At 41.9% G+C, this 21,823-nt stretch overlaps 1 protein-coding gene across 1 annotated transcript; it reads right to left on the bottom strand.

The window, feature by feature from the left end:
* Positions 1-1,355: 1,355 nt before the first annotated feature.
* On the bottom strand, positions 1,356-21,157 carry aebp2 (AE binding protein 2). The gene is made up of 8 exons (XM_080754524.1): positions 20,322-21,157; positions 12,706-12,964; positions 11,491-11,598; positions 10,443-10,629; positions 7,198-7,322; positions 4,279-4,346; positions 3,992-4,105; positions 1,356-3,678 (listed from the first exon to the last, which is right to left on the bottom strand). The coding sequence occupies exons 1-8, from the start codon at positions 21,014-21,016 to the stop codon at positions 3,666-3,668; spliced, it is 1,569 nt and encodes a 522-aa protein (XP_080610650.1). The 5' UTR covers positions 21,017-21,157; the 3' UTR covers positions 1,356-3,665.
* Between the last annotated feature and the right edge of the window lie 666 nt (positions 21,158-21,823).

Below are 21,823 nucleotides of genomic sequence, written 5' to 3'. Positions count from 1 at the left end.
CTACACGAGGCTATATTAAAGTCTATCATTGGTATTTGAGATTGAAGCAGTAGGTCTACATTGAAACAATTCGTGACTCAAAAAATAAGAAGGCTGAAAAGACTATTCTTTTGTGGTCAAATTTTAATATCTTCGATTAGTAATTCCCCCTGGCTATGATTGTTTCTGTATTGATAACTTGTTATTCGTGTTTGTGTTGCTTTGTACTGTACTGTCTTGTTTTGTATTGTCTTGTCTGTCATGACTTTTGAATAACGATTTATTAAAAATACAACTGTCAATGGGGGGGCGTGATTATAGATCCAACTGGGAAAGATGGATAACCACGCCCCGGACTCATTTTTGAAGCTTGTGATTGGCTGAACCGGACGTAGGGAGCGCTCCGTTGTAGTCACTTGGACCGCGCGAGGTGCACGGTACCCAATTATCATGGCGTTTATCGTGCGCTTGCCCAGGCCTTACGGCCTGGGCATAAATATAACGATTGCATTCACCACGGCTTCGTAACTCGCGCGGCGCTCCGCCGGCCGCGCGGCCCTGGCCCGCTCTTCGCGGCCAGGGCCGCTGGCCTTCGCGCCGCTTGCAGTGTCGTGGACAATAACTGTGAAAACGAGCGCTCTATGCCGTTTCCATCCATCTTTCCCAGTTGGATCCATAATCACGCGTCAAGCGTCTCTGTAGAACTTATTCTTCGGTGCTATACCACCACCTACTGGACTGTGTCTAACAGGATGATTAATGCAGGAAATGTTTTTACATTGATTGAACTCATATTTAAGATAAGTATATATTTTTTTATAAAATGGGTGTTAAATAGCTTTATATGCTGATAGCACTCATTGCTGTAGTGTTCAGGAACACATGTCCCTGTCTGCCTCTCTCCCCGGCCCTTTAGTTGACAGAAAATTCAGGAGACATTATTACATGATCAGACAAAATATTAACTGAAACATAACATTTAGGCTGATGAATAGGTACCATCTCCCGATAGGCTGAAAAACAAGCTTATTTTCTGTGTATCAAAGAGCTGGAGAACCAAGGAGACACCCGTTACTGAACAACAACCCATAGCAGTGGCTTAGCTTAATTCTATCTGTATTTAATAGTAAGTAGGCCTATCTAGGTCATAAGGCCAAATACCAGGTTTAGAACAAAGGGTGATGAATATTGGTTAGTCAAAGGTCTTTTAAGATGAAGTCTTGCAGATTGTGGGGGTCGTCAATTGAATCTGGAGCATCTAATCTAAGATTATGACATTACGACGTAGGCAGCAAAAAATATTATAAAAGCAATGAGAAACAATAAACTTTGATTTTCAGTTTTATTCAAAAAAAGCCAGAGCATATTTACCTCACATATTTTTACACACATACACGCACACACTTATCAGCACACACACACACTTATCAGGATAGTATCTGGGATGGGATTGATCGATTGACCTTTGTCCTGGCCATACTGAGAATGGCAACTCTCAATGTATACCCAAAGAATTAACTTCCTGTATTGACAGAATTCAAAGTTGGAGTGATATTATTACCCCCTAGTCTAGACTCTCTGTGCTCTAACACAGTGGTTCTCAACCTTTTCAGGCCGTGACCCCACTTATAAGGGGTTTGTTTTCTGTTCCACATAGTGAAAACAGCTTGTTTGTTGATTACTTTTGATACAGTCATTTCTCTTTTCTTGAGGTATTAAAAGGGTCTTAAAAGTGATTCAAATGTTGTCGCTTCACTGTCATCTGGGGACCCTCCCCAAAAAGTCATGAGTCCCGACCCACAGGTTGTGAACCACTGCTCTAACATGCAAAAGGCTACCCAGACAGACGGCAAACAGCGGAGTGAAATAGTAATACTGTTCCTTATTTGCCTATTGTTAGCACACTGTAGATAACAGACAGAAACGCACACCAAGAGCACACGACTTCATTGAGCATATACACACTTGCTCTTATGTCACACAGGGTTGGGCCTCTCACCCCTGAACGTTCTAAGAGAAAATGTGTGAATATGGTCAATCGCCCTGTTCAAAGTTATTAAAAGCAGTATGAGTGAAGGTGACATCCACAACGACATTCAAGCCTAATTTATATACTCTGCCGCGCGTCTAAAATAAATTATTTTCAATCTAACAACAGGGCACATCAGGCTTTAGACAGAAGCAGAGCCAAGAAATGAATTTCAGCCCCTAAGCAGATGTAGAGCTCAACAGAGAGTTATGGATGTGAGCATATTATTCTCATGCACTGAAAAGCTACATTCCTATCACATATACTGTATGTACAATGAACCATGTTCACAAAGCATGTCAAACCCGGTAAATGCTCCTTTCTACGTCCAAACATTCCTTTGGAAAGTGAGGTGATATAACTACAAATTGACGTCATTCAGAACTTTTGATGGGCGATCCCAGAACTTTCTCTCTGAACTTGTGCACCTCCAGACCTCTCCGAAATATAGTTCGGAAAGCCTGTCCGAACACTAAGATTTTCCGACGTCGGAAGGAGCATGTATTGGCCTGGTCTGTGGCTTCGACTGATGCCATATCCAGTAGTTACCTCCTGGCCCATCCCAAAATAAACCACACTCTTGCCGATTAGGACTCCCTGGTGCATGATCTCGTTCTTTTCCCGAGAGCACCGTGGTCACATTGGGATACAGTGAAAAAAATATTACAGGCACTAATGAAAAAAACAAGTTCTGGTGGTGGGATGGAAAAGTTAGCCAATTGTCAGTCGCATGTTTATTAAGAAATAAAAATAAAACATGTTATTTTCCCTGTTGTGGAATGGTTGCCCACTGGGTTGGAACAGTTCATACGTGACCTGGAAATCTGACCAGTGCTTTGATTTAAAAAAAAAACTAAGAGATCCAGTTTTGGCTCAAGAATATGACTTGTTGCTTGTTGCTTGCTGAAATACAAGGAAAAGCAGCGGGAATTATAAAAAAAGAAATATACGTCAGACCAGTCAACTATACGCACACGCAATGTTGTTACCATTTTAGAACATCTATTAATAATAATAAAAAAATGTTTGGCAGAAAAAGAGGACTATCTACATTACAGTAAAATTTCAAAGTACAAAAATATATTACAAATCTTCAAAAGTATTTACAAAGACAGTTTTTTTTTCTACAAATGTCTAGGTCTCTACAATATCGTCAGTTACGTCTTGCTTCAGTTAGCTCTTAAGTCTAGTAGCGTTACCTAAAACAGTGGTTCTCAAACTTTTTATTTTCAAGGACCCCCATAACTCCGAAAGTGTTCAAAAGGAGCCAAATGGACTTGTTAAGGGTCCATTTCCATTTGTACACTCTCAAGAGTTACAGACCTGTAAGAGTCCATGTGGTTCCTAACTATCAATCATTTAACTGGGGACCCCCTGGAACCATCTCAAGGAACCCTGGGGGCCCCAGACCCCACTTCGAGAACCACTGACCTAAAACATAGAAGCAACACTTCCCACTCCATAACGTGCCAGTAAGAGATTTTGGGAGATTTTTCACAGATCCAGGGAAAATTATTCACGAAGAGACACGTGTCTGACGGTCATGGTGGAAGAGTGGCGGGAAGGAAGCATTTTACAACAAGGACAAAGGTGGGAGGGGCCACGCCTCATTGGTCGCGATAGCAGGATGTGACATTGGTACGTTCTCTGGACTTCATTAGAAGAACATCCTGGAAATGAAATAGTCAGATATCAGTTTAAAAAAAACATGTCTGCCAACCCAGTGGTTCTCAACCTGTGCAGCCTTCCCCTTTGTATACCTGAGCTAACACGGCTAGGTTGACTACTAGCTACACACACGTTATGATTTGTTCTACTCTGTATACATGTAACAATTGTAACATGTATTTATGATGGGGCCCCCCTCTAAAACGAGATGGCACATCTCAAGGGGTTTAGCCTAATAAAGAAAACTTGATTTACAGTAGGTACAAAGTAACGTTTTTGCCACCGTTATAAGTCAGTAAAATCACACTCACACACCTGTAGATGTTGGGGTCTAGCAGCACAGCCGTGTCTGTGGGCAGCTTGGATAAATGCACCACTTTGGTCTTCTGCTGTGGCCTGTCGCTTTCATTCACCCACGCGTCTGGCAGACTGAGACAGAGGAATATATTCATATATATATATATATATATATATAGAAATAGAAATACATTTGAATGAAATAGAAATACATTTGAGTGCGTCTTGATTATTCGATTGGTCAAAAATGGATGGAATAATCACTAAGAGAATAACTATAATTATTAGTTGGAGCCTTAGCTTACATGTCTTCAGGTGTCCAGTGTAAGAGGACCTTCACCTTTCCAGAGTCTTCTTTCCTCCTGGCTATTACCTGGATGGAAAGATCAGCAAGGCACATTTATTTATAGACAAATTAAGATGAACAACTCTAGCTGCAGACTTTATACTTAATGAGGAGTTTTAATGTCTGAAAGTGGTGTCCATTTATGAACTTCTGGCCAACATAAAAAAATAAAATGAAATGATTTATGGTTGACTCCCCCTGCTGGGGTCAAAGTGAATGACCATGAAGTTGGAAAAAATAGGGCCCAATCTGGTAAGAGTGTAACAGTTAATTGAACTAATTTAATAGATTGTAAATTTGTCCTTTAATATTAATATATTATAATATTTAATAATATAACCAATTAGGCGTGTCTTACTTGACAGCTGATCTAGGTTTTCTGGAAATCAAATGCAACTAACAACACCACATGCCTTCAGATAGTATTGAACTGAATTGAATTTTTACAGGTTCCTTCTCAACCTTCTGACATGAAGCAATACTTCCCAGGCTGAGATCACTCCTATTCTTGATGGATCAGGTAGGCTATTGATCGGCCACCTCCTGGACCTGAGAAGTCCCAGGTTGCAACAGCCATTAGGCAGCAAATCATTTTCAACTCTGAAATGCAGATCCTGGCAGTGTTACTTATCACATATATGCGAGCGGGAAACACCAGCTTCGCTGTATAATATCTGCCAATGAAACTACATCTTCAACCTGGCAGTAAATATGAGGTTGAAGTTAGGGATGGGAGGATATGAAAATATCATATCACGATTATTGTGACAAAATGAAAAGAAATCACGATTTACCATTATCCTAGGGCTGAACATCTGCCAAAAAATAGCAGATCTACAAGCTCACACCGCGTCTCAACGCGTCTTTTGGCAAAGACATTTGATAGAGAAAAACAAGACTGTATCAAGTATGTGTATTATAAGTACCTTTTACCAAAGGGTTTAAGTGGTACCGGATATGCAGCTCGTTTATCGATTATCGATAATATCGCTTATTGTCCCATCCCTAGTTGAAGTCATGCATTAGTAAGGAATATCTGTCATATGACAGGTTGAAAACATTCAGCATGGACATGGCCAATTCAGGTTTACCGCCTCAGGCAGTCAGGGTTGTCTTCACCAATGGTGGAATTGATCATATCGACCACAACCCATAATCGACAACAGCGAAACCAGCCCTTCGTGGACTGTGCATTAGTATTCAGCAACACTTCCCTTCAAACCAACAAACTGAGAATCTCACTGACAGAGAGAACTAGATACCTAGATCCAGCTGAGATGTGGAAGATGCATGTGTAATCCCTGCCAGGTTGCAACAAGATAATGGTTCTGGACGTTTCCCTGCCAACTGATGAGGTCTTGCCTGTTTCTGCACTGAATACCAACAATCCTCATCCATCCTTCCTCATGTTCTTTCACTAATATCATTGAAGACAGCTAACAGTTTTTGGAGAGTCACAACCCTGCAGCCCGACAATGGATCTCATAGCTGCATAAATATCATTATGCCAGCATCACAAAGCCGACTTCACCCCGCCCTCCACTCCTACTCATACATTCTGCCACTGTTCAGAGTCAATAGTGATATGTCAACTAGTCTTTCATTGGTGTTCATTGATCCACAGTGCCAGGAACATGCATCAGGTGTGTGCATGATCAATATGTGGAGAAACCAACAACTGATGATGAGCCGAGCGACCTCATCCCACAGTGATACAGACAAAATGTAATATCTGAAAATTGATGTATGAACAATGTAAACTATTCAATTTCACTACACAATGTATTGCCTACTTCTGACTATTGATGAGAGATATTTATTTGTCTCAAGATTTTCCATTGTGTATTTAAATAAAACTGAATGTTCAGTACCTAGCACTCCAGTCTGTGGAGTTTATTCCACAGATTGGGTGACAGGAGGGAGAAGAGTCTAGGGATTGCAGCTCTGAAGCTTTTCTTCCATGACACCGTTGTCAGCAATCAGTACGCTGTTGCTGTTGTGTCTGTTTTTGTTTTGTTTTGTTTTTTTAGAAACCTTTTTTTCTTTACGGATTATATATATATATTTTTTTAGATAGATATATTCATTTGCATTTGTCATATTGTTGTTGATGCACTGACATTTAATCTGGTTTATTATTGTAATGTTTTATCTGCTTATTGTAAGTCGCTTTTTTTGTTTTAGAAACCTTTTTTCCTTTACGGATTATATTGTTTTTTTTAGATAGATATTCATTTGCATTTGTCATATTGTTGTTGATGTACTGACATTTAATCTTGTTTATTATTGTAATGTTTTATCTGCTTATTGTAAGTCGCTTTGGATTAAAAGCGTCTGCTAAATGCCTAAACTGTAAACTGTAAACTGTGCCGAGCTCACTAATGAAAGGATATCATTTGATTGGCCATAATTGAATCTACGAGCAACAAACACCCATTCATATTCCATTCCAATAGGCTATGACTTGACTACCAAATTTTGCGGGCCCTGGGTAGGCAACCAGGGCTGGTGGAAAGCTACTTTTCTACTGTCCAATGTGGTCCTGTCACACTTCACAAGCTACTTATAACAGTCACAGCTCGTTTTATGACAGGTGAATGGGAAATTATCTGTTTCTTTTGTATGATAAATAAGATAAATATCATATTGTGTACATGTCGTGATAAAGTCACAACCTCACTCACTACGTGGGATACTGTGTGTATAGAAAAATCCACAGAGCGCTGCCGTGTAGTTGCGGTGGGAATCGGTTGCCATTGACACCGCAGTTGTGATTGCCGCTCTGTGGATTTGTATATATTATGTACAGGCTGTGGTTTAAGAGTTGTATACTTGTATGTATACGTGTTTGCATGTGTGTGTGTGTGTGTGAACGTACTGTACTGTGGAAGACGACACTGTGTCCGTTGCCTAGGCCTTCGATCTGCGTAGCCAGGTTGAGACAAATGGCCCGGTGACGGATGGCGTCCATGGTCTGGGCATCGAAGAAATCATGGGGTCGGGCTGTAAAAATACACAAACAAAAGAGGCAAGGTCAGAGTGGGCAAAACGACACAGTGCTAATCGAGAAGAAGCAATGTGGTCTGAGCTAGTACATTCATGTATGCTGACTTACAGGCATGTCTAAGCAAGTGTGTGCCAAATCAACCTTTCTTAAAAATGTTCAATGTGTGCAAACGGTTATGCATTAAGGGGGAAAGACATCCAGTCAGTGTCCAGTTGTAGGAAATTGTGCTCTCATGTCCAACAATTCAGGCTTTTGCAAATCCCGCCCCATTCTGCCCTGTTACTATGATGGGACATTAACCCTGGGCAGATTGTTTTTATAGTGGCAGTGAATGGGATTTTTTTTTTCTTTCATAGCCTCATTATTGCAATTTAAAGTACCAAAGGAAAAACATCTAGGTGATATTAATAAAAAGGGAAGACAAAGGTACAGTAGTTACATTGCAAAACAGGGGGTTTCCCCGAAAATATATGTTTTAATTTGTTTAATCCCAGTGGGACAGAATCACTATTGCAGATTCTTTTATAGTGGAAGTGGATGGGATTTTTTTTCCTTCATAGCCTCATTACAGCTATATAAAGTACCAAAAAAAACACATCTACGTGACATTAATAAAAAGGGAAGAAAAAGGTACAGTAATTACATAGCAAAACAGTAATTTTCCCCCAAAAATATATGTTTTAATTAGTTTAATCCTCTGGATCAGAGAGAGAATAGAAATCGCGCATTGCATCTTGGGTAGGAAGAGGAGAACTATAATCTGTTCTCCTCCCTGTTCTCCTCACATAATAGCTGGCTTTCCGTAATTCTGCCCATTTAAAATATATGTACCCAAACGTAACAAGTTAGACCATTGATAAGGTCCATGTGAACTAGTCTGTTGAAGCTTATTCATTACAATGATCGCAAACGCTATGGTCGCGAGCGGCCTGGCCGTGCTCCGCAGTGCGGACAGCCGGTGAAAGACGGCTCCCACTTTCTCCGACTGCAGAACTCCACCCCCGCTTGCAAAAAGTGAATGTATTTTTCTGGTTGGCCAGTCAGGGAGTCTCAGGGACCAATCAGAAGGCTGACAAACGGTGAATTGCTTGTCAAGTCCATGGAGCCTCTCTGACTTTTCCGAGCTGGTGTTATTTAACATTCGGGTGTACAGTAATTTCCATAATGTCACAGAATCGAACAGATCCGTCGCCATCTATAACCACCATGCAAGTTTAACCCATTTAGGCCTAGGATTATTGACTGCTTTAACTATTGAAAAATAGCAGATATACAAGCTCATAGCGCGGCAGCGAGCTTGTAGATCTGCTATTTTTGAAAAATCATTGAATATATCTACTTAAAAGCGTACATTTGTAACTAAATATTTACTTCTGGGTGGTCCCTGGAACAACATATTTTGAGATGGGGGGCCCGCGGCCAAATACCTGTAATTTTGGGGGTCCTTGACATGAAAAGGTTTGAGAACAGCATGATTTAGAGGAAGGATTTAGAAGTCGGGTCAAAGATCGGGTCAAAGACATTCAAAGACTTGCACTCATTTTCACGATTTTTCAAAAATAGCAGATCTACAAGCTCGCAGCGCGGCACTCGGTGCCGCGCTGTGAGCTTGTATATCTGCTATTTTTCTAAAGTTAAAGCATAAAATAATGGTTAAAGTGGTTAAAATCTAACGCGACTCGGGCGCGTTCCAGGTATTTGAGAGTTAACATTAGCACAGTTTGAGTACAACGTACAACTGGTTTCATCGTCAATTCAATCGATAACAGAAGGAACTTTCTTAGTAATTCTGGCATTGTGGTATCAAATACATTTGTGTCTTATTTAACTCTGCACTCCTACTGTCTCAAAATCTCAGTCACTCTTTAACTTCAAAACTAGTTTCTCTCTATATACAACAAACTATGTTATAAACAAATGCAGCCAGTGTTTCATGGAGTTCTCCTAAATTGTATTACAGTAAACTTGATTTCCCCTTAACGGTCAGAAAATAACATTTACAATCTAGGCATTCTTGGTCTTCATCAGAGTAACTTACTCAACTGACAAAATTGCTTAGTTAATGAAACTCATAAGATTGTACAGATGGTTACATTTGTACACCCTTTTGAGCTAATTAAACCAACACTGAGTATTTGACGGTTAACTTTGTTAAATTGACTGCCACTTGACAATATATTTCTTTGTCCTAGTTAGTGCCAGTTAGTTAGCTTGTAGCTTTGGAACGCTGGGTCGCATCAACATGCAGTCTTTTGTGATCGGCTCCGTAGCGTGTCAGGGAACTACCAAAGTCGAAAGAAAATAATGGCAGTCTATGTGTTAACTCATTCTGAGCCCCAGACATTAACGGATTATAATGTCCAGAGTGCCTCCTTCAGGTCCCATTCACTCCCGTTGTCTTATTTTGAAGGCCAGAAGTCCATAGCGTAAACACTTCCGGTCTGACGTCATCGCGTCCTGCGCCGGAATCGATCATTGTTTACGTGGTGTCATGGCGGCTCGGATCGATCCTTTTTAACATGTGCTTTATAAGCGAGCATCTGCCTCCATCTTCGCTTCTTAAGTGTAGTTTTGAGATAATGGACATTAAAGATGAGATCCCCCGTCCACCTCAATGTTATGGGATGACTATTTTGTGCTCGTGGAGCCGTGATGACAAATCAGCGACGGATTTCGGCTCCGGACCTCCGGCCATTCTTCTCGGTAATGTACCCGCCGTTACAGTAATATATTACTTTTCGCGAGATATCTTGGGAATGGCACTACAGATACTCGAGTACATTTCGCGAGATATCTCGGGAATGGCACTAAATCGGTTAACATCACCTTGCCTTCTTTTGTTTACCTTCTGCTCGCTTGGAAATGGCAGTGTCACATAAGAGTGCGGTATGGGATGATTTTGTCAAGATTGACGATAAAACAGTGCAATGTGCTGTTTGCCCAGCAAAAAAAAGTAATATTGATTGACATTAAATGGCCTGGATACGTCGACTCACTCAGTCACTCACATCCCTAATGGCAAATATTCTATTCTATTATCTCACGTAATTGCAATTATTAGGCAATTATGTCATAATTGTGTGTGACAGGAATAGGTCAAAGTGAGGGATACATACGTAAGGAGCGCCGACGTTTATTCTTGAGTTTTCTCCTCTTGTTGAGGCCCGCCTTGGACGGTGACTCCTCCTTCACCTTGCCCTGGCTGGACATCTTGGACGAGCTCTGGGAGCTGAAGTGGGTGGGCACGTGGCGTGCCAGCCCTCCCTGTGAGGCAAAGGTGGCATTGCAGCCCCCCACCACACACTGTAGGGAGGACAGAGAGGGCAACATAGTCTAAAATGTATAATATAACACTGAACTGAGGGGTTGGACAGATGGAGAGAAACAGTGATCTATACACAGAGGGAAAGTAACAGGTGATTTATTCATTACGTGCCAACCAGATTATTGTTGCCGTCGGGCAGCAATAAACAATGGTTTTCTTTGGTTAAAATAAGTGTTAATTAGCTCTTTATTCGGATAGTACTCAATACTGTATAGAGTGTTCGTTCAGTAACAGATGTCTCTCTCCATATCTCTCCAGCTCTTTAGAAAACAGAAGCATTTTCAAGTCGGGATCCACATTTTATCCAATCAGGATAGAGAACTCAAGTGAAATTGTAAGTGATGAGACAAAGAAATGAGCAGACATAATTGGAACTGGAGCACTATTAACACAATTTCTGTTTATTAAAGAGATGGAGACAGGGAGACCCCTGTGACTGAATAAACACTCTATAACAATGATCACTATCAGAACATCATGCTTTAATCTTTGTTTTTTTACCAAACAATATCACCTACCCAACCTTTAATGCCTACTTCGTCGTACAAGAGTACGAAAATAAACTGAAATATCCAATCTACTAGCTCACAATGCTTTGCAAAGCGTTGCGAGCTTGTAGACCTGCTATTTTAACCATTGAAAATTGTTAAGTCTCTGCAGGTTGCATAAATATTGAACTTATGAGAAGTATCAACATGAGCTTGGGACTAAATAACAACTACATTGGCTCCATCTATCTTCCCATATCCTGAGAAGCACTGGTTTTGGACATGCAAGGTTTCCACTCGGCAAGACAGAACAATGTGCGATGGGAGTGGAGGCGGAGGTGGGGCTCTCACCTTGAAGGGTTTGTCTCCGCTGTGAGACAACATGTGTCTCTGGAGCCAGCTCTGACTGGTGGACGGTGTGTTGTACACTTTACAGCCCTTCCACAGACACACAAACACCTGGAAGATAGAGGCGGAAATGTCACAACGACTGTAAACCTATTCCTTTCTAGCACTCCGAGATTCTCTGTGAATGAAAAGTGCAATACAAATACAATACATTATTATTATGAATCAATCTGGCAGGGAAAATGGGAAAGGAATAGCAGTCAAATGTGTTAACCCTATTGACTGAACCAGAGTCGGCACTGTACTTTTTTTCCCTCCCGTCTACACCAGTGGTTCTCAACCTTTTCAGACCGACTCCCCACGCGAAGTGAAGCTCCTCCATTAGAAATCCATTGATCCATAAAGAGACTTCATTTACTCGAAAAAATACATTTTGATCCCAAGGCTGGCATGTTTACAGCTCAATCTGCTATCGCATGGGGGCCGCCATGACACCCTCTCGTCTACACACTGTCACGTGACTAGATGGGGTAAACGTTGAAGAAAGAAAATTGAAAAGAAATCTGCGCAAATTCCCGCTCGGCCCTTAAAAATAAGAGCGGCGGCCTATGGAGGAAGCGGCGTGGCAGCAAGGAAAACGCATCCCTTCAAAGTAGGGGGCAGCAGAAGTGTTAACGGGGACCCCCCACCTTGAGGAGCACTAAGAGTTGAGGCATTAGATTTTGTATAACACGGTTCTATTTTGAAAATAGCCGATCTACATGCTCACAACGGCTATTTTCAAAATGTTTGCTTCTAATTTGACAATTTGGCCAATGTTTAATTTGTCATTTTAGAGGTATTAAAAAATCCTCAAATTGTCACTTTGAAATGTGCAGATACCCTCTATACACTTAAACTTTATGTTGGTCTGTTTACTGTTGAGTGAGAAAACAATGTTAGCATTTAGCTATACTTCTGGGGACCCCTCCAAAATAATTTGGGGACCCCTCTGGGGGTCCCGAGCCACAGGTTGAGAACCACTGGTCTACACAAAATGTCACAAAAACATTACCGATCTAGATCAATAGAAGAGCAGCTATTTTTGGCTTATGATTTTGTCTATGTTTTTGTTAATGTCCTGTACCGTGTTGGCTGTTGTCTCGTCATAAAACACAAAAGAAAATACATTAAAAAAAAGAAACTATTGGGGAAAAAATAAAGAAGAGACAAACAGACCCCTCCTCTCTGTCCGTCCACATGCATGGACCTGATGTGTTCGGCCAGGTCGGGGCTGCTGGGGAACAGGAGCAGGCAGTTGTCCCAGCAGCAGGTGTAGCCCCCCAGGGTCTTGGAGGAGTTGGAGCCCCCCGTCACCGAGCCATTGGTGGACCCGGGGCCGCTGACCAAGCCCCCGCCGCCGCCTCCGTTCATCATGGCGGGCGTGGAGCGCCCACTGGACGCCGTGCTCTCCATGTCCATCAGTGTGCTGCTGATGCTGGTGGCGGTCAACACATGGCACAACGCACAACACCAAAACAGAAGGAAGGAAGAGAAGGTGGAAATAGTAAGACTGTGTGTAAAAAACAACAAAAAAATACAAGACAAGAGCATCATCGTTCAATATTTAGATATTTGATGTAAATGTTATCAGGCCCTCCAGGGCCCCTCCACATAGACACCCATTGTAACTTCAATCTCCATTTTAACCATGATTGATAAGATTCATTAAAAACACCCATTATTCTTTCTGGTGACTCATACTACCCTCCTAATACGTGGGCTGGTCGTGCTTTTTACGATAACTCTTTTCATTTTTTAATTATTAAAAATAAATGAAAAATGTTATCGAAAAAACACAGCCAGCTCACATATTAGGAGGGTAGTATGAGTCAATGGGTGTGGGGAGGGGCACTGGGCCTGGAGGGCCTGATAACATTTACATCAAAATATCTAAATATTGAATCAAGCAACTGAAAACTGTTCAGGGTGTTCACAAAAGCCTGATTAGACGATACAATTACCAAAAGTTTTTTTGAAAGTGAATTATCCCTTTAAGTGTCTCTGTCAGTTTTATAAATAACGATCCAATGAACAACGGACTCACTCGCTAGCTTTCGCCGTGGACTGAAGACTCACCTTTTCAGACTCCACCAAAACCCTTAGCACTACTGAAACACTCAATGACCATACATGAAGCTAGTCAGCATTTGTTTTTAGGTTTTTAGAACCCTTTCTTGACTGATTATTTAGTTTCCTAGATAGATATCCATTTGCATTTGTTATATTGCTGTTGATGTATTGACATATTATATTATCCTGTTTATTATTGTGATGTTTTATCTGCTTATTGTAAGTCGCTTTGGATTAAAAGCGTCTGCTAAATGCCTAAACTGTAAACTGTAAAGAAAGGTATTAACAACAGCTTGTGACCAAATAGCTAAATTTGGATCCATTGGTGCACTTGTTCTTTTTTCCATTTCCTGGAAAGCAAACGGTTTTGGATATACAAAGTTTATGCCCGACAGCGACGACATGACTTATATCATCTTCTTCTGCAGCAGCAGCAGCCAAGATATGTGCAGAGGACATAGCCTGCCTCTGTCGATGCTTTCATCTTATTTTACCAGACCAGCTGTTCTATGTTTCCCAGAGAATTGGACTTTATTTTTTTAACTTGTGGTCACGGTAATTTGGGGGATTTGAACAAATTGACAAACTGACAAGCCACAGACCAAACCCACAAGCGCTGGGGACTTGTGGCTGCCGCTAATTGTTCGCAAGTAGCACTGACGGCACCCAAATGTGTGTAAGCAGAGCTGACGCAGGTCACCATATGGCCGGGTCATTCTCACACAGACGGACTCTCTGTGCGGCGCGGGTAGAAACATTGACAACATGCCTCAGTGTAGAGCGATACCTCGGAAACGGTCTCTCACCCATACACACGTACTACAGACACCCAGTCTTACACAAACCGTGTATGCGTGCGACTGAGCGTACGTACGTGTGCGCACTCACACACACACACAACACACACACACACACACACACACACACAAAGGCCTCCAGCTGCTACTCTGTTCTGTGCCAGAGAGGGGAAACAAAAGTTACTATTGAGTGACTGCAGCTGCCTCCACAACAGGATTCTGTCCCGTAAGCCTGATTTATACTCAGTTGCGCACCGGTGTCGCACACCGAAAATAGCAGATCTACAAGCTTTTAATGCGTCGCAGCCCAACGCATTATGAGCTTGTAGATTGGCTACTTTCATTGTGCGACACATGCACTATAATGCAGGCTCTCCGTCTCTGACAAAGTAACAGGACAGATGAGGGTGGAGGAGGTGGTGTAGGGGGAGGGGCCATGGAATTCACAGCAGGGGAGAAATGCTGCCATTAAGCAAGTAGAAGAGAGTGACAGAGGCAGTAATGGAAGTTGGGATGACGGTCGAGTTGAGAGCGTGATCGAGGTAAAGCGCTACCTTTTTCTTGGTCCCAGATATACTATATAGAGCAGACATGCTTCTGTATCAATAATCCATCGTGGTCTAAGTGTGTGCGCACCAAAACAAGGCTTGACTGGCTTCTGACTGAGTCACTCCAAGGTTTGAGACCAGTTTATTCATTTTTAGCTTCAAATGGCTGGGGGGAAAAACAGCATAACATCATAATTTCCTTTTAATTCAAATCAAATGCCTTTATTTCAGCGCCATACCAAAACCAAAATATAGGAAGTGAGTAATATCTCTTTAACTGACATTGATATATGTGCAACTTGTTCAAATTAATAAGAACTGCTTGTGTCATGCACCATATTCTACCCCTCTCTCCTCTCTCGCACCTAGACAGCCTAGCCTGAGCCAGACGGTCCTCAAATCTGTCTGTAAATGTCACAGTGAAAGATACAAACAAACCAAGCATTCTACATTGCTCATTTCTTATTTAGTTTTAACTTTATAATTCATATTGTACATCTTTGTCCTACAAAAAATTAAATCAACATGCACATCATACTCATTTTCGATTGCACTTGGGCTCAGGAGGTAGAGCAGCCGCTTGGGAATCGGAAAGGTTCCCAGTTTTAACCCGGGCTCCCCTTGTATTACTGTCATTGGGCAAAACACTGAACACTGAGGTTACGTTTAGGAGTAACTGGTGGATTTGATGCGATTTGGGGCGACCATGTTTTGAATCTAAATAATCTGAGCTATTGTTAGTATTATTTTATTATTATATTCTTGTAGGGCTGTCACAATTATTACATAATCGTCTAATCGTGATTATTTGACATTATCGCAATTATTTTGTCATAATCGTCATAATCGTGAATGTTGAAAAATGTCAGAAATAGTGGAAATAGCAGATCTACAAGCTCACAACGCGTCGCATCGCGACGTGTTGTGAGCTTGTAGATCGGCTATTTCCACTATCAAAGTTATTTTTTAGGTAGTAAGTTGTCAAATATGTCAGTAATTTCTTTGTATATTTAGGTTATGTGTCATATCTACCATGTACAACTTCAAAGCCTAAAAGCCAAACAGAAATGTAATTATCAACGACAAAAACACAATTAAATCGTTAATCGTCAATTATTTGAGTGACAATTAATCGTCATGTAAAATGTCATATCGTGACAGCCCTAACTTCTTGGCGATTATTCTATGAAAACTGCAATAATATATTTTATAATCGACTATCGTTTTGTTTCATAAACCACACTTACTTTGTTGTAAAGCAGTGTGGCGCACAAATAGCTGATCTACACCAACTTCAATTTCTTTTAAATCAATCATTTTGATTAACGGCTGCATCCCTCAAATCACACCTTGCACCACCTACACCAATCCAGCAGTTCCACAGCTCAACTAAATAACAATGACATCATCCGGCCATACTGCTTAACCCAAACAGATTCATGTGTAAATGCTGCAGCCTTCCATATTTCATGAACTACGATAAGCATCACAACCATGTCCGCTACTGATGCAGATACTGAGAATTGAAAATAAGACAATGAATTCTCTTCCATCTCCCAAGCCCCTGAGAGAAAGAAATTCAAGTGAATCTTAATATGCAGACAACTAAGTTGCTAGGCCTACAGTATATCAGTATGACTGACCTACCGGTGCATTAAATGAATGTGAAAGTCAAAAAGCATGATTTGAAATGTGAAAGTAAAGCATGTTAGTCATCAAAGAAACAAAACAAATCTCCAACATTTGCACAGTGACAGTGACCTCAAATAATTTCTCTGACTACTGTTAAAGTAATGGATTGGATCAGTAAGTACAGTTAAAACAATCTGGGAGCTAGCCATGACACAATAAGTATAACATTGAGTAGAATAACCAAAACAAGTCTCAAGTTGCATTATGGTACACTTCTTTGGAGTGTTGCAGTCACACTGATAATACAAGCTCAGTCAGAACGTATAGCTCACACTTTGTGAGCTTGTAGATCTTCTACTTTCGGTGTGCGACACCCACGTACAACTAAATATAAATCAGGGTTTAACATGAAATGTGCACAACTGGGCCTTAACAATGCGTGGGGTTGAATCAACTAATCTATGCGGTCTACTGGAAGTAGCCTATGCACACTCAAATCAACGTAGAAGACTTTTGCATTCAGCATGCTAACCTTTTACTAGCTTCTGAATGCACCCCAGTTTTCAATGCCGTTTTATTACCATGCATTTGGACTTTCTCCATCATGCGGCTCAGTCCCCTCAGCAAGAGTACATGGTGTTCTCAGGCCCCAGGAGACTGGACAATATGCTCTCTAGTGTCCCCCAAAAGTGGTGGTGATGATCACCACATGGACACTTGGTTGAAAAATGTAATGTAAATTATGAGAGCTACAAAACCTGCTTCTACGATCTATTGTGCCGATTTCTTTGCAATCCTAACGTGGCTATGCTGCTTTTCCAATATTGTGAAAGAGTCTGTTTCAGATTTGACTTCATCTAATGTAGTTGGGAACAACCTTTGCAAACTAAGGTTCTGACAAGTACATCCCTTACACAATGTGGACATCTCCATCTTTTCTGACAAATGTATGGGAAAGGCGGAATACTGCCTCCTGGTCGTTTCCTGAACTAATGTATTACATTTACCGGTATAGTGATAACATACATACCAATCAATTACAAGGCCTAGACTATATGCTATGGTATCAGAACCAGGGTACCGACGTGTCAAACTGAATAGAACTCCATGGTAAAATGTCACAGGTGTTGGTTTATGACTGCACAATTCGGTGGTGACTGTGAGCAGTCTATGGGTGCAGTAACATGGAAATTATGCACTATAAAACATAGCTCTGGTCCATCGCTTTCACCTCCCGCATTGCTCCCGGTGAAGCTCTGACAGACCCGTCAGGAAACGCATGGACTCGAGATTGTCGGCCCCGCCGAGCGCTCAATACTAGTGAAAATAAACAAAACCGTTTCACTACTCACCAAACCAAAGGTCGTTTTGCGCTGTTGAAAGTCTATTCTCCGCGGTGGTGAACCCCTCAGCACCCCACCCACTCTGCAAAATACACTATTTTTGGCATGAAATAAAGTGCATCCAACTCGACCGCCGCTTATTTCCGGGTTGTGAACCATTGTATCTGCAGTGGCCGCTAGGTGGCTCGAGGTGGGTGCGTTTTATTTCATGACAAAAATAATGTATTTTACAGAGTAGGTGGGGTGCTGAGAGGTTCACCACCGCGGAGAATAGACTTTCAACAACGCAAAACGACCTTTGGTTTGGTGAGTAGTGAAACGGTTTTGTTTATTTTCACTAGTATTGAGCGCTCGGCGGGGCCGACAATCTCGAGTCCATGCGTTTCCCGACGGGTCTGTCAGAGCTTCACCGGGAGCAATGCGGGAGGTGAAAGCGATGGACCAGAGCTATATAAAACAGTGCCAGCTCAGCAAGTCATCTCAAATCTTCCTGATCCAAGTTTTAATCTCAAAACTTTGCTGAGCTGTAGAAATTTCCACAGGACCATCCTCTCCTAGATCCATCTTAGTTAAGCGTACCTCATCATTTATTCTATAGTGACACTGCTAAACATAAATGCATATTTATAAATAGCAATAATCTAGCCCTTAATCTTTACTTCAACAGCCAAAACGTTGTGTGCGTTTGACTAAGAATAGAGGATTTAAGAGGTTAAAGGACAACAATCTTGTCAAGTAACAGTAGGCCCTTGTTCCTGGTTGAGTTTTTAAGCTATCGACTATCATCGAGCACTGATGAGCAAGCAGCGTAGGCGTTAAAGTACCAGTTTCACAGCAGGCAGCGGCTGCGTGTCACTTCCTACCATCTTGACCTGGTTGATGCGTACACACTGAGAACTGTTGTGTCTGCCAAAGATGATTTGTGCAGATGGTATATTGGCTCCAAAAAGACAAAATCAATGATTCTTTTTGCAGAGTATTACAATTGCCAAATATGAAACCTGACCCGATATATATGGATGGTGGTGCCATTTCTAAGTAAATTAGTATTTTTCAGCTCAGTTGAGGATGGCAAGGAAGAGTAAAAGATCCTTCATCCAAAATTTGAAAATGAAACGTTCAGAGATTCTGCACAGTATGAACAGGACAGGTTAGCATGTTGAGAGAGCTGGCAATGCTTTCTATCCATAAGAGTGAAGTCTAAATTCCTTATGTTTTAGAGTATTTTGTCCAATAAGTCTCTTGATCTGCTATACAAAAAGCTCAGATGAGCAATACAGTTGTGACTCAAATTATGAATTCATTATCATTAAAAAACATAAACACACCTGTGCATCAAAATGCACCTGTGTATCAAACATGCATATCTCCTTGTATGGGCCTTCTGTCCGTGACATCAGCTGTGGTAATGTCGGTCTGCATACTTCGTGTGACGCTAGTCTAAAAAATTTTGCTCAAAATTAAGGAAAACTAAAATAAATTTAAAAATAAACTTGATAAATGACAGAGGGAAGATGTCCTCACCATCAAAGTCAATTATCTACATTACAAAACAACATGCTTCTCTGGGATCTCTTGAGACGAGGTATTTATGGCCTGACATCTCATCTGACCCTCCAACTGATGTAATGTAATCTCTTCTACCACACTGCCCTCACAACAGAGTATAAATCAAGGCCTCCGAGTCCTCGTAGAGTAGACTTTAGGGGGGTTCTCTTTCTTTGTGGGACTGGTCTGCTTGTGGCCTTAAAGGCCTCAGGCAACAAGTGCCCAGCCATGGCATGGACGCTGCACACTTCTCTCCCTTTGTGTGCACCCCGTTATCTCCCCTCTCTCTCTCACTGTTTGTGTGTTTGTAATAGTGGCAATAAATCTCTCTCCAATCTAAACACCGGCAAAGTATTAAATCACACGGGATTACACCTCTATAAACATTTCTATTTTACTGTCTTCATAAACATTCACCGACTGTGGGGGCACACCATGCTGTAGCCACAGACATGCCAATAAAAAAAGAAATGTGCAAAGCGAATAATGTACTCAAGTACATGACTAATTCCAATATTGTCTACATGTCCTAGTTATTAAGTTCTAGCACCGCACATTGGGAAGCTGTATTACCCTACGTACGGCGTGGTAAAACTCGATTACGGTCATTGGTCCATGATGGTCAACATTTTAACGGTACACACAGTAAAATCCTCCGCGTTTGATGTATCCGTTTTAAACTTTTGAGCGTGTAAACTGTGAACGCCATGTTACCAACTGTGTAACCTATGTAACCAAATGGACCCGCTGCGGATACATTTGGTTACATATAGGCTACAATCTACAGTCACAGAGGTTTAAATGGATTTAAAGTGTCTCAAGTACCACACACACACACACACACACACACAGACCTGTCTTCGGAATCCATGCGGCTCAACGGTTCTCCGTCCGAGGAGGAGATCTCCACACTGGCCCGTCTCTTGGTGCCGCCACCACCACCAGCAGCAGCAACACCACCACCATGCTGGGGTTTTTCCGTGCTCTTTGTGCAGCACTCTCCTCCGGGAGGAGGCGAGGAGGACCCGCTCTCCTCCTCCGCTCTTTGTTCTCGGCTGCAGCTAACACCGTCTCCCACCTCCCCTTCGTCCTCTCCCGGCGGCTCGGCCTCGGCGGTGCCGCCACTGCCGCTCGGCCAAGTCGGACTAGTCGCTCCCGGTTGGTCGCCACCGCCGCCGCCGCCGTCCTCCTCTTTCTTAATTTCGGCCGGAGAAGCCATGTCTTTGACAACGGGAGAAGGCTTCTCCTCCTCCTCCTGCGTCGCACCGTGTCCTCCGCCGCCGCTCACGTCCATTTCTCCGTGCTGCTGCTGCTCCGTCGTTGTGTTGTCGTCGTCCGCCGCCGGTTCCTGTTCTTCGCAGTCCGGTGGTGGTGGCTGCTGCGGCGGGGAGGAGGCCTGCTGCTGCTGCTGCTGCTGCTGCGCTGCTTCTTCTTCCCTCTCGCCGGCTTCCTCCTCCTGCTTCTCCACCGGGCCGTTCTCGTCGACAAGCGTCCGCCGGGAGGAGGAATTATCTTCCTCGGGTCCTCCTTCGTTTGTTACTGCGGCCATTTTTTTGGCCAGAAAAAAGATTTTTTTTTTCCCCCTTCTTGTTCCTTTTTTTCTTTCTTTCTTTATTTCTTTCTTTCTTTTTTTGGAAGGGAGAAGGGGGGGGTGGTCGGTGGTGGCGTGTTGCTGTAAAAGTTGCAGCCTTCACGGTCCTTCTCTCGGTGTGTGTGAGTGCGTGAGTGTCCGCTAGCAACGCAGCGGGGGTGCAGGGGGAGGAGCAGTGCAGTGGTGTAAAGTAACTAATAAATACATTTACTCAAGTACTGTAGGCCTATAAGGAACAGTTTTGCACATTGGGTCGAGAGCAAAGAGTTATAAGTAGGTCGAGAGTCGAGAGACTCGAGACCCATATTGCCCATTGGCATTTGTGGGTTGTGGTTGTGGACACGTTTTTATTGGTCCCTTCCCACATTTTGTCAAAACATAAATAAATAAAACATCCCCTAAAAGCTAATACAAAAATATAATGATTTTTCTAAGTAACGTGATTAATAAATAAAAGATTAATCTAAGACATTACATAAATTAGAAGAAAAATATATATATATGGTGAGACAAATGTCTAATATCTCTTTTGGGTAAAGTAGGCTACACTTTCTCAAGTTCTGTACTTAAGTATAGGCCTACATTTTGATGCCAATACTTTCGTACTTTCACTCAATTTTGGACTTAGGCTACTTGTAACAGACTAAATTTAGTCATTTCTACACTTAAATGTTTTGAATTTTGGACTTTACTTTGAAACAGATGATTTCTACATTGCAGTATTTGATACTTTTACATAAGTAAAACATTATTTGAGTACTTTTT

The sequence above is a fragment of the Nannobrachium achirus genome (assembly GCF_963921795.1).
Source record: "Nannobrachium achirus genome assembly, chromosome: 23".
In the NCBI taxonomy this organism is placed as follows: Eukaryota; Metazoa; Chordata; class Actinopteri; order Myctophiformes; family Myctophidae; genus Nannobrachium; species Nannobrachium achirus.
The sequence above is the reverse complement of the archived record's forward strand: the minus strand, read 5'-3'. Positions and strand labels throughout refer to the sequence as shown.

Excerpts from the sequence above, each read along its gene's own strand:
- aebp2 (XM_080754524.1), bottom strand. The coding sequence starts at position 21,016 with ATGGCCGCAGTAACAAACGAAGGAGGACCCGAGGAAGATAATTCCTCC. Across the intron at positions 12,965-20,321 it reads CGCATGGATTCCGAAGACAG|CATCAGCAGCACACTGATGG; the intron begins GTCTGTGTGTGT and ends GACCGCCACCAG. Across the intron at positions 10,630-11,490 it reads GCGGAGACAAACCCTTCAAG|TGTGTGGTGGGGGGCTGCAA; the intron begins GTGAGAGCCCCA and ends TCCTCCCTACAG.